The 12,286-nt window shown below is 48.3% G+C and overlaps 1 protein-coding gene across 1 annotated transcript in view; it reads right to left on the reverse strand.

Moving 5' to 3' along the window:
- Positions 1-12,286, reverse strand: part of SNRNP200 (small nuclear ribonucleoprotein U5 subunit 200) — a 63,223-nt gene that overhangs the window by 44,170 nt on the left and 6,767 nt on the right. Inside the window, exons 5-12 of the mRNA XM_087706076.1 lie at positions 11,407-11,462; positions 10,594-10,692; positions 9,584-9,736; positions 8,652-8,751; positions 7,373-7,509; positions 6,589-6,672; positions 6,294-6,467; positions 5,160-5,297 (exon numbers count right to left, since the gene is read on the reverse strand). Of these exons, the coding sequence (XP_087562202.1) occupies positions 5,160-5,297; positions 6,294-6,467; positions 6,589-6,672; positions 7,373-7,509; positions 8,652-8,751; positions 9,584-9,736; positions 10,594-10,692; positions 11,407-11,462 (941 nt within the window). The remainder of the gene's footprint in view (positions 1-5,159; positions 5,298-6,293; positions 6,468-6,588; positions 6,673-7,372; positions 7,510-8,651; positions 8,752-9,583; positions 9,737-10,593; positions 10,693-11,406; positions 11,463-12,286) is intronic.

The following is a 12,286-nucleotide window of genomic DNA, read 5'->3' on the forward strand; positions in this document are numbered from 1 at the left end:
CTCGTAGATGCGGGTTGTTGACGGGCGGCAAGCTGCCTGGATCGTGAAGATGACTTTGTCAGAGAAATGCTGTTGACTCAGGATCGCTCGCTCACATGCCACACGGCTAACTGTAATAGCTGTGGATTCAGATGGATGAGGGCTCCTTGTGAGAGGGATATCCGGTCATCCGGAATTTTCCATGGACGTGAGATTGACAGATGGATGAGGTCGGCATACCAGGGACGTCGGGCCACATCGGTGCGACCAGTAGTACCTCTGCCCGTTCAGCTAGAACCTTCTGGATGACCAGCAGTAGAATTGGTAGGGGCGGGAAGGTATAAAGGAGGCCCTCTGGCCAAGGGCTTCGGAGAGCGTCGGTGCCTTCCACTCCTGGCACCTGGAACCTGGTGTAGAATCGCGGCAAGTGTGTGTTGTCAGGTTGAGCGAACAGGTCCACCTGTGGTTGCCCGAAGCGGCGGGAAAGCTCTTGGAACAGTGCTGGGTGTAACCACCACTCCACCTGATCCACCATGCCCATCTTAACCAATCCGCTTGGACGTTTGCAGTGCCCGATATATGTTCCGCTCGGACTGACAAGATGGTTCTCCACCCAGTAGTGCAGACATTCTGCTTCCATCATCAGAGATTTGGATCGCATGCCCCCCTGGCGATTGACATGCACCTGAGGCCACGTTGTCAGTGAGTATCAGCACATGATTGGAGGTCATCAGATCTCAAAACTCACGGAGGGCTAGGCGGATAGCACTTAGCTCCAGCCAATTGATGCTGTTCCTCAGCTCCCGGGTGGTCCAACGACCTTGAGCCACTCAATCCAGGGCGTGGGCTCCCCACCTGAATTGGCTCGCAACTGTTGTAACTATGATCCACTCCGGTTCCTTGAACAGGCATCCCTTGAGGATGCGGGCCGACATCCACCAAGGGACACTTGGTCGATAAGTGAGTCCTGGTCTGAGAGTGACTGGTATGAGCCCTTTGAAAGGGGAGGAGAAACCACTGAAGTGGTTGTGCATGGAACCTCGCCCAAGGGACAATGCAAGATATCATCTTCCCTAGAAGTTGGGACAACACAGCGAGGGAAGGTGACCTCTGATTGAGCACTTGCCTCACCAGGAACCGCAGGCTCTGTTGCAGAGAGATAGGTGCAGGTGGCTCTTTGGGAAGTTCAGTAGAAAGCCGTGATCTTGCAAGGGGTCGATCATCAGCTGTAGATCACGATAAGCCTGGTCCCGGAAAGACAATAAGACCATGTTGTTGTCTAGATAACAATTGACTCTTACTGAAACTGACCTCAGCGAGGCTGCGATCACTTGGTGGCAATTTGGTGAAGGTTCGCGGGGCCAATGATAGGCCGAATGGCAGGGTGCGGTACTGGAAATGACGCCCTGCAAAGTGGAAGCACAGGAACCTTCGATGGGCTGGATGTATCGGCACGTGTAGGTATGCCTCCTTGATGTTGATGGAAGTGAGGAGATCACCTTGGCGAATGCACGCTAGAATGCTTTTGAGCGGTTGCATTTTGAATTTTTGGTACTTTAGATAGAAGTTGAGCCATTTCAAGTCTAGGATGGCCCGCCATCCTCCCGAGCTCTAGGGAACTAGGAAGAGTATGGAGTAAAATCCTAGACCCTCCTGCCCTCATAGCACCTGTTCTATGGCATTGATGGAAATGAGGTCCTGAACCTGGGAACCGGTCTGAAGAGCCCAGGCATCCGAGGTTGTGGCTTCCCATTCATGGGCGAAGGTAGTCAAGCGCCCACCAATAGGGCCAACCTTGAGCGAGTCACCGGTACCTACGAAAGGACTGGTTGTTGGCGCCACCAAAAGGCCGCCGGGCCTGGGTCTGCTGTTGGTGCTGGTGCCTATCTCTGTCCCTAGTATTGGCTCTGTCCTGAAACTTGTCTTGAGACTGAGAAAAGGATCTATTAGATAAAGGGGTATAGGGAAGGGGGGGAGTACCCCGACTCCCCAACACAAAAGGGCTGCCTTCGAGGATACAGCTGTTGCCTCCTAGTGGTCAAAGGGAGCACCTTTCGCTTATCCCTTGTCTCAATCAGTATAAGGTCTAGTGCCGCTCCAAAGAGGGAACCGCCCTTGAAGAGGGTAGAAGCAAGGCGCCATTTAGAGCGTATGTCCACCTGCCAGTGGCATAGCCATAAGAGGCGACGAGACGCTATATTGGATGCCACAGCTCGGGATGTGAACTTGGCCGCATTGAGCGTGGCATCAGAGGATAATTCTAAGGCTGCCACCAGTTTGACGACATTCTGATGAAGTCGCAAATCCTCTGGAGCTAACCTCTCCTGTAGCTGTGTTAACCAGACTAAAGAAGTTCTATTGCAGAACGAGGCCACCGTAGCGGCACACAATGCCCAGGCAGCCGCCTGGTGTGTTTTACGAATAACTAGCTCTGCCTTGCAGTCCTCACCCTTCAAACCCTCTGAGATTTCGGATGGAATGAGAGCTGGGGAAGCCAAGGCCGCTATCGGAGGATCGACAGTGGGAAACTGCAAGATGGCATCTAATTCCGGTGTGGAAGTGTAAAGCTTCCTGTCACCATTGCTAAGAGGCGAGATCGTGGTGGGCTGGGACCATTGTTTTTGGATCACGTCCAAAAACAATTTGGCCAATGGAATAGCCTCCTGCTCTTGTACTTGTTCGGCGAACATGTGTTCCGTGGGGTCAAGACCCACTTCGGTGCTGGCCTGGGTGGTTGCTCCCCCCAAATTGGAGATGGCCTTGGCCTTATAAAGTAGGGATTTAAATAGGGCCGGTCTGAAGAGGCCCGAGAAGGGATCAGATCTTCATCATCCGATAACTCTAGATCCAAAATTTCACCTTCCTCCCCCAAAACAGATCCCTCGCTGTAGATGGAAGGCAGGGGAGAAGGGGGATCAGCCTGAGAGGTGGCTCCACCTTTGGCAGAAATCAAGTTCCTAGAGCGCTGACTTCTACGCTGTAATTCTGCATCCACTCCCCTAGATATGGCAGTGGCAATCATGTCCCTGAACCCAGGGGAGAGGTCAAATTCTGAATTGTCCTCCGGTCTGCTGCCAGATGCAGTAGGGGTAAAGGTGGCTGGGGCCCCTGATCGGGAAGGAGCCGGGCCTAGGCTGGACTCAGAAGGATCAGATGAGCCCTGAAAGCCTGAGTCAGGTCCTTCAGTGGTTAAGTCCTGAGGGATAGGGAGGTCTGGGGACCAGCCCTGAATCCCAGTTAAGCTGGAGGTAGAAAGCCCCTCAGGCAGCAAGATGGGAGGTGGCCTGGGGGTTGAGGGATTCTTAGACACATTCTTAGTTTTACTGGCGCGCTTAGTGGCCCTGGCAGGAGCCACTGAAGTGGCACGGTATCTGTGGCTGGCAGCCCTGGTGGTGGTTCTACCCACTCTGGCTGAGGCCCCAGTGGCATCGGAGGACAACTGAGGGGAGGTGGAAGTCCCAGCGCTGCCCCTGGTAGTAGAACGATCCACCATGCTAAACTAGGTTGAAAGTGCTCAAGCTCACGTTCAATGATAGACCAAATGCCAATCGCAATTGAAGCAGGAGGCCGCAAGAGATCAAGCGTGTGCTCCGGTAGAATGGTGACGAACCGACCTCCGTGGAGCAAGAAAGCTGGTGATTTTACATCACTGTGGCGGGAAAATGAAACCACGCCCAGCCTATTTTTTCGGCGTGAAATGGACTCCAAAATGGCCACCACAACTAACAGCGATGGCGGGAAATTCAAATTTGCCAGGAAAAATGGCCGCCGTCAGAATGGAGAAAGCCAGCCTTTTAATTTAACAGCAACCGCAGCAGCGGCTTTCAGAGGCACTCGATGGCCGAGGTGAAGATAGCGAACCCAGCTATATGATGACAGGGCATCCAGATTCCACGTGTCACAAGGCAAACCTCGGGAAAACGGCAGACAGCGGGTAGAGTGGCCGGCGTGGGGCGGCGAACCAATCCCCAACCGCGGCAAGACAAATGAAGACAGCGAACCGACCTTCCAACAAATATCGGCGAAGCGACTCTACTTCCAAGGAAAAAGGTTCCCTGGACCCAAAGCCTCCAGGAATGCTAACATCCAATTGCTACCTTAAACAAAAGGAAACGAACCTATATGCAGAGTTATCTGATGCATCATGGAAAGAGCTCAAGCTGTTACACAAACAGAGTTCTAAGGGAATCCAAGCTGAATAATAATAATGATTAATTTTGTCTAATAACCTAGAGAGAAATGATTTTGCGTCTCTTTAGGCTGGACTGAGTTAAAAAAACTGAACCAGTCCAGTCAGAGGAGGCGTGGCCAACAATTTGCATAACTCAGTCTCTAGGCTAATGGACAAAGTTAACCCATGCTTGGATTCCCCAAGCAGCACACAGGAGAATGGAATAAAATACAATTTAAAATGCAGTTGGAATAAAATACAATCTAAAATGAAATTGGAATAGAATACAATAATTTAAGTTATAGATAAAATTAGCTGAATACCCGTGCTCCGCTACAAAACTATGTGATCGGGTTTGATAAATCAACACAGCTTGAAAAGTTATGAGTAGTTATGATTGGCCTCTCCTCTCTCCTTCTCTCCCTCAGGCTGGCTCCATTGATCCTCTCCTATCCCCTTCTCTCCCTCAGGCTTACCCCACAGAGGCCTCTCCTCTACTCTCCCCCTTCTGTCCCTTTAATGTGGGGAGGGGGAGTAGAACGTCTAAATTCCCAGTTCACAGGCCGGATAAGTCACGTGCTGGCCACCCCCATGTGGCAGTTGGAACAGAGTTCATTTCAGGTGGGGAGGGGGAGTAGAAAGTCTCATTCCTTAGCACCAGAGTATGTTAATAATAATATAAGAAATACTAATGATCTGACGGTCATTTTGAAAAATCCTTTCTTAGCAAACATCGAGAAGCCAAGAGGAATATATGTACCAAATTTCAAGTTTGTAGGCTTTATAGTTCTGGAGATTTTGTGATGATGCGTGAGTGATATTTATATATATAGATATGATAAAATTATATTTGGGTGTCATGAGAAATCAAGAGAGCAGCCTTTGCCATCCCAAGGTGTTCTGGGCTACAACTCTCACCAGAACTACCCTGGGTGGGTTTGAGAGCGTGATTTTAACTCATCAGAGAGTGGGAAAAACTCAGATAGGGGAAAAGAAAGTTGACACTTGCCGTGGGTGCACACAGTAGCAGATTCATGTCTGTCTCGAGCGCAGCGCGATAGAGTTTGCTCTGAATCCTGTTCAGGGTTTTGAACCCTTCAAATCCAGCCTGAGCATATTTTGGGAGCTTCTCCACAGGAACAAGTTGCTGAGGAAGATGACAAAGGAAGAACAGATGTGACCATGATGCCAAAACAGAGGCCAGCGTTCCTAGTAATGCACCCATTGAAAGCAGAATTCTGAGGCAGGTAGAATTCCTCAAAGAACAGGTTTATTAGATACATCATGTCGGCACAGCCAGTGAAAACCGACTCTGAAAGTTCCCACGGTTTTCACCAAATTAAAAAAATAAAAAGTTGCCCCTCCCCCAATGTCACCAGTCACATTGTCCAATGAAGGTGCTGGCAGGTTGCTTGGTCATTTCTCCCGTCCTCTCCCACCCACCTGTTAATATTGTTAGCAAGACCCCACCTAGAGTACAGTACCCAGTTTTGGTCACCACACTCTAAAAAAAAAAGATGTTGAGTGCAGAGAAGAACAATCAGGATGATGAGAGGACTGGAGGCTAAAAATATACGATGAACAGTTGCTGGACCTGGGCCTGGCTAGTCTAGTGAAGAGAAGGACCAGGAGAGACAGGAGAGCATCTTCCAATATTTGAGGAGCTGCCAAAGAGGGGGGAGGGGGGGTCAAGCTATTTTCTAAAGCACCTGAAGGAGCAATGGATGGAAACTGAACAAGGAGAGATTCAACCTGGAAATAAGAAGGAATTTCCTGACAGAACAATCCACCTATGGAACAGAAGTTGCCTTTGGAAGTTGTGGGAGCTTCATCCCTGGAAGCTTTCAAGAAGAGACTGGGCTGCCATCTGTCAGAAATGGTGTAGGGGTCCTGCTTGGGCAGGGGGTTGGATTAGATGACCTACAAGATCCCTTCCAACTCTGTTTATCTGTATCTACTATGGCCTTGGTCCCCACAGGAAAAAATATTCTTTTGACGGATCAGTTATTCTATCTACTTCTCCAGCCCTCCCTCCCCTTCTCAGGGCTTGTGGCAACTTTGAGGCAGCAAAAGATGGCTCCAGCCAGGTCTGTTTTGGAGTTGACAACAGAGGCCCCAGCAGGGAAATGCAAGGGCGGCTCACCTCTTCCGATCCGAAGGGCTTGGGCTTAAGAGCAGGGACATGGACTTCCTCGTAGCCTTTCCGCTGTTTGCGGAACGAGCCATCGGGCAGTTGGCACCGCTTGTTGGCCATGAAGTGGCTTCCTTGGGCAAACACCAGGTCTTCCAGGTCCAACACTTGCCGAGGGGCCAGGGCCTGGGATTAAAGAAGACCACCGGGGTCAAATGTCACTGGGACAGAAGGCTTTAGATATAGGGAGAGAAAATGAAGGCATCAAGCCGGCCTGACCCCCAGACCACTTCATCCACCAAATTACCTCGCCTCCTTGGTCCAGATCCATGGTTTCTAAGTCGGTGTCCATGCGGGACTGACGGACACGCTCCCGGCGACAGCGCTCTTCCTGAAAGAGGAAGGCAAAGCTGACAACTTGGTTTAAATCTTAATTCCAATGACAAATGGCAGGCAGATATTTATTTTTTTAAAACTAGCTGATAACTTGGCACTGCCTGGGTATTTATTTATCCCAACCCTTCTTCCATGAATGTCACCGCAATTTCCAATGTTGGATTTTCCCCCTTAGCAGAGGGAGCCCCCTTGTGGAGTACTGTGAAGCTGTTACCATGGCAATTCTACTGCACTGTACAGAAGCCATTTTACAGCAGTACAGTAGAAGCCATTTTTAAGGCACGACATGATGTATCTTAACAGAACACACACCATGAGGGGTTTTGGGGTGTCTTACCCCCACAGTATTCGTTTCCAGAGGGTAAGTAACCTGTGTATCAAGTTTGGTTGACCTTCTGATCGACAAGCTCAGAATCTTAGTTGCTGAGCCACATCATACCTAATTTACATTTATAGAGTGCTATAAAGCACGAAGGGGTGGTACATAAGCCTGAATGCTACTGTTATTGTCGCTTGTTTTAGTAGTGCTCAAATTGTGCACATTACTTAATGTAGCAATGCTACGCATACTAAAAATAAGCCATACAGCACAGCTGTGTTGCACAAAGTCAATCCTGGTTCTGGATTTAAGCTGCTTTGGTGCAATCATCCTTTTAATAAGGTTCCTCTCTTTATCCCTGCTATCACATTCTTACCCGGATCAAATCTTCCTTCTCCGTTTCATGCAGCTGATACAGGAACTTTGACAACTCGGGGTCCGATTCCATCTTACCCATAATCCTCTCCTTCTCGGCTTCACTCTGAGCACTTGCCAGGAGACTGCAGTAGAGGACTAGCAAGAAAGCAAAACCTCAGTTAAAGGTCTCTGGAGATTCTCCGTCCTCCAGGTCATGGTTGTCCCAAAGGTGCTTATTTTTCTGCAAGAGGCAACTAGACTTTCTGGTTTTTCTTTTGAAGACATTTCGCTCCTCCTCCAAGAAGCTTCCTCAGCTCTTCAAGATAGGAGAAGAAACCCATCAGGACGATTCAGAAGCCCGCCTGCATTTAAAGGCAAAGGCTGCTCTTTTGAAGACAACAAAGTCCTCATTTTGGACAGAGAGGACTGCTGGTTTGAAAGAGGGATCAAAGAGGCCATTTATATCAAAATTGAAAAGCCCTCTCTCGACATCATCTATCTCCAGACTGTAATACAGATCCTTTCAGCACTTCCAAGAAGGCTCCACATCCGCTTGCACCACTCAGGTAACTCTGAGGAAACAGATAAACCTCCAGGTGGCCTCAATGACCCTCTCAAAGGATGCAAATGACCAGCTATCTGCAAGGAGAATCAATCCTTCATTCCCCACCATCCTGTCAGAGCTGAAGAAGCTTTTTGGATGAGAAGAGAAACAACCTCAAAAGAAAAAAACAAGGAAGTCGTTGCCTCTTGAAAAAAAAGCACCTTTGGGACAAAATATCAGTTGCACGTGAAACAAACACAGGAAGAGCAAAAACAAGGACATAAATATAAAATTCTCCCAAGGGAAATACTCAGCATGTAAGGTAGTATTGCAGGTAGTCCTGAATTTATAACCAGTCAGTAAGCAACCATTCAGAGTTACAACAGACCTATGGGGGCGGGGGACTTATTGGCCTGGATTTCAACAGCTGGGGAGGGGGGGGGCTGTGGAACAGCTTGCCTTCAGAAGTTATGGGTAGTTTTTAAGAATAGACTGGACACCCAGTTGTCTGAAACTGTATAGGGTCTCCTGCTTGAGCAGGGGGTTGGACTAGAAGACCACCAAGGCCCCTCTATTCTGATTGTTTATCAGAAGCCAGAAAGAGCAAAAATAGATTCTTGAAATCCAAGCTGGGTGGAAATAAGCAAAGCTGAGCTCTCCTCGGCTGTGTATCTCAAAGGGCCTTTTGTGACAAGAAGCCAATTCTTGAGAGTCCCAGAAAGCAACGTTCCACATCCCAGCAACATATACTTACTCATCATTCTGTGCTGTCTCAGCACTTTAATGAAGTCAAACGTGTTAAATCCCAGGAGGAGAACCAGTTGATTCTCACATTCTCGGTCATCGCTGGCCGTCTGGGGAAGTAAGTGAGGAAAAACGGATAGGCCTTGAAACTATTTGAAACCATTTCATCTTATATGGAGAATTCAAATGGTAGAAGGGCAGACAGAGCCACGGAGCAGTCAGGAAAAAAAACACAGGGTGCTGCTTTTGACTGACAGGTGCCGCTCCTGACTGGAAGGTACCCTTCAGGAGTTTGAGGCATATTTTACCAGCCCTCTTTAGACGTACCATTAGCTGCATTTTGGTCTTCTGAATTGCAAACACAATGATTTATGGGGCTTCCCTATCTAAACAAAAGTCTACTGAACTGATAGAAAAGAATATTTGTAGCTCAGGATTAAAATGAGGAGTCCTTGAGAGGGACAAGATGTTTCAAAGCAGGGGTCTCCAACCTTGGCCACTTTAAGACTTGTGGACTTCCAGAGTTCCTCAGCCAACAGATTTCCTTCCTTCCTTTTTTCCTATCCTCTCTTGCTTTCCTCCTTCCTTCCTTCCTTCCTTTCTTCTTTCTCCCTTCCTTTCCTGCTGCCCTCTCGTTTTCCTCCTTCCTTCCTGTCTCCCTCTCCTCCTGCCCTCTCTTGCTTTCCTCCTTCCTTCCTTCTTTCTCCCTTCCTGCCCTCCCTTGCTTTCCTCCTCCCTCCCTCTAATTTTTAGAGCAAAGCTGACTGAGGAATTCTGGGAGTTGAAGTCCACAAGTATTAAACTTGCCAAAGTTGGAGGTGCCTGTTCCAGAGGATTGGAGTCACGGCAGGAGCCCCAAGTATTAAGCCAACACCCCCCCACCCACCCAAAAAACCCTAGCAGGATCAGGATCAGAGCACCAGGGTCAAGCAAGCAGCCCACCTTCAAGATTTCCAGCACTTCGTCTGCCTTTTTTTGGGACACGATGGCGTCGTCATAGAAACGGCTCAGCTGGCGTTGCAGCCAAAAGGCGTCAATGTCCCTGGGGTGCAGATCTTTCTTCTTGGAGCACATCAGCTCACCGGAAGCCACCAGCTGGGGAGAAACAGCAGGACTCGCACCCTGAGCTTTGCTAAGAACACCCCAAGGCCCAAAGGCAACACTAGGAATACACAAACTCTCTCATTCTTCCGGAAATTAGAAAGCGCTAGAGCAGTGGTACTCAACTTGTGGATCGGGACCCCTTTTAGAGGTCAAACGACCCTTTCACAGGGGTTGCCTAAGACCATCGGAAAACACATATTTTTTTAAAAAAATACGGAAAACATAAAATAATTTTATGGTTGGGGGTCACCACAACATAAGGAACTGTATTAAAGGATCGCGGCATTAGGAAGGTTGAGACCCACTGCGCTAGAGGGAATCCTCAACTTACAGCCTTTCTTTAGTGACTTTGAAGTTAGTAAAGATAAAGGTTCCCGTCGCACATACTTGCTAGTCGTTCCCAACTCTACGGGATGGTGCTCATCTCCGTTTCAAAGCCAAAAAGCCAGCGCTGTCCGAAGACATCTCCGTGGTCATGTGGCCGGCATGACTCAATGCCAAAGGCGCACGGAACGCTGTGTCCTTCCCACCAAAGGTGGATCCTATTTTTCTACTTGCATTTTTTACATGCTTTCGAACTGCTAGGTTGGCAGAAGCTGGGACAAGTAACAGGAGCTCACTCCATTATGCGGCGCTAGGGATTCAAACCACTGCGTTCCCCCCAAACACTGAAATGGCTTCCAAATGACATGCTCATTTCATTCATTCATTCATACTTTGAGGAAACTCCAGGCCTCAGTTTTGATTGCCTTGGGTCTGTTACTTGGAACGCTGACATTTAGTCTCCAATTTAATCAAACTAATTTTTTATTTTTTATCCCAAAGGCTTTGCTTTCCCAGGGACTCACGTTAGCCGAGAGGGTACAGCGAACGACGGCTTCATCGCCTTCCAGGTCTTCATCAGATGCTTCATCCCGGACTTCGCCGTACACATCCTCATCGCCTTCCTGTTGGTTCACAACGACTTTTACTTAACAGCCCCTCCAAGAACAAGGCCTCTTCCTCCCAGGGATATGACAAGCCTTGGAGAGGCCACCGATGAACAGGGGCCTCGCTCAGGCAGCAGAAAAGAACACAATCGCAACAGGCCATCTAGGGTTTACAGAACGCTGAATTCTAGCCTAGAATAGACTAGGTTTCCTGTCAATCTGCAAAATGACTTCAGCTGAAGCCATTCTTGCTCATGGCTGGGGAGAAGAGGGATGGGGAAACTCAGGAAGGTGGTGCCTCAGCTGCTGGTCATAGCATCTATCAGCCAGCATGTCAAGGGGCATCTGGGAGAGCAGAGCCAGAAATTACGGCTGAACTGATTGGCCCATGTGACCTGAGAGACACAGAGAGGTAAGGAAATTTTATTCTTTTAACTATCCCCAAGCACGGGAACTTTTTAGAGTTTTCTAAGTGCCGAGATGATGTACTCAATAAAGGGTTTCTTGAACCTGAACCAAATATCACAGTCCTGACTTCCCTGGGTTCATTACTCGGAACAATGACATTTCCTGAACAAAAAGTCCAGGAAGCACTCATCCCTGGCACCCTCAATTTGTCTCTCTAATAAAAGGGGATGTGGGAATTATGCTGGCTGGTAAGTCAATCAATCGCCAGAAAATGCAAGTGGTACACAAAGCAGCATTCCACAGCACAGAAGCCTCCATGCTCACCTCTTCATCGGACTCAAACTGTACATTCACTCCGTAGGTCTCATCGATGTTGTCATCTGCAAGAGAGACCAAAAAAGGCTTCAGTGAGGAGAAGCGGGTAGAGACAGTTCTCCACTTAGAGCCATTTATACAATACCATACAGTACAATAGCAGAGTTGGAAGGGACATTGGAGGTCTTCTAGTAAAAAACCCCTGCTTAGGCAGGAAACCCTACACCACTTCAGACAAATGGTTATCCAACATCTTCTTTAAAAACGTCCAGTGTTGGAGCATTCACAACTTCGCAAGTTGTTCCACTGATTCATTGTTCTGTCAGAAAATTTCTCCTCAGTTCTAGGTTGCTTCTCTCCTTGATTAGTTTCCACCCATTGCTTCTTGTTCTATCCTCAGGTGCTTTGGAGAATAGCTTGACTCCCTCTTCTTTGTGGCAACCTCTGAGATATTGGAAGACTGCTATCATATCTCCCCTAGTCCTTCTTTTCATTAAACTAGACATACCCACTTCCTGCAACTGTTCTTCCTATGTTTTAGTCTCCAGTCCCCTAATCATCTTTGTTGCTCTTCTCTGCACTCTTTCTAGAGTCTCCACATCTTTTCTACAACATGGTGACCAAAACTGGATGCAGGATTCCAAGTGTGGCCTTACCAAGGCATATAAAGTGGCATTAACACTTCATTTGTTTAATGACCACTCAAAGTTACGACATTGAAAAAAGCAACTTATTTTTTCACTCTTGCAACTGCTGCAGCATTCCCGTAGTTTTGATCACAAATGTAGACACTTGGCGACTGACTCATATTTATGACCTTTGCAATGTCCCTGGGGTAACTTTTGTGACCTTCTGACGAGCAACAGGGAAGCCCGATTCACTTAACATC

This window comes from Thamnophis sirtalis, unplaced genomic scaffold, assembly GCF_051295495.1.
Source record: "Thamnophis sirtalis isolate CommonGarterSnake01/CBP01778 unplaced genomic scaffold, rThaSir2_p1.2 scaffold_2, whole genome shotgun sequence".
NCBI classification, from domain to species: domain Eukaryota; kingdom Metazoa; phylum Chordata; class Lepidosauria; order Squamata; family Natricidae; genus Thamnophis; species Thamnophis sirtalis.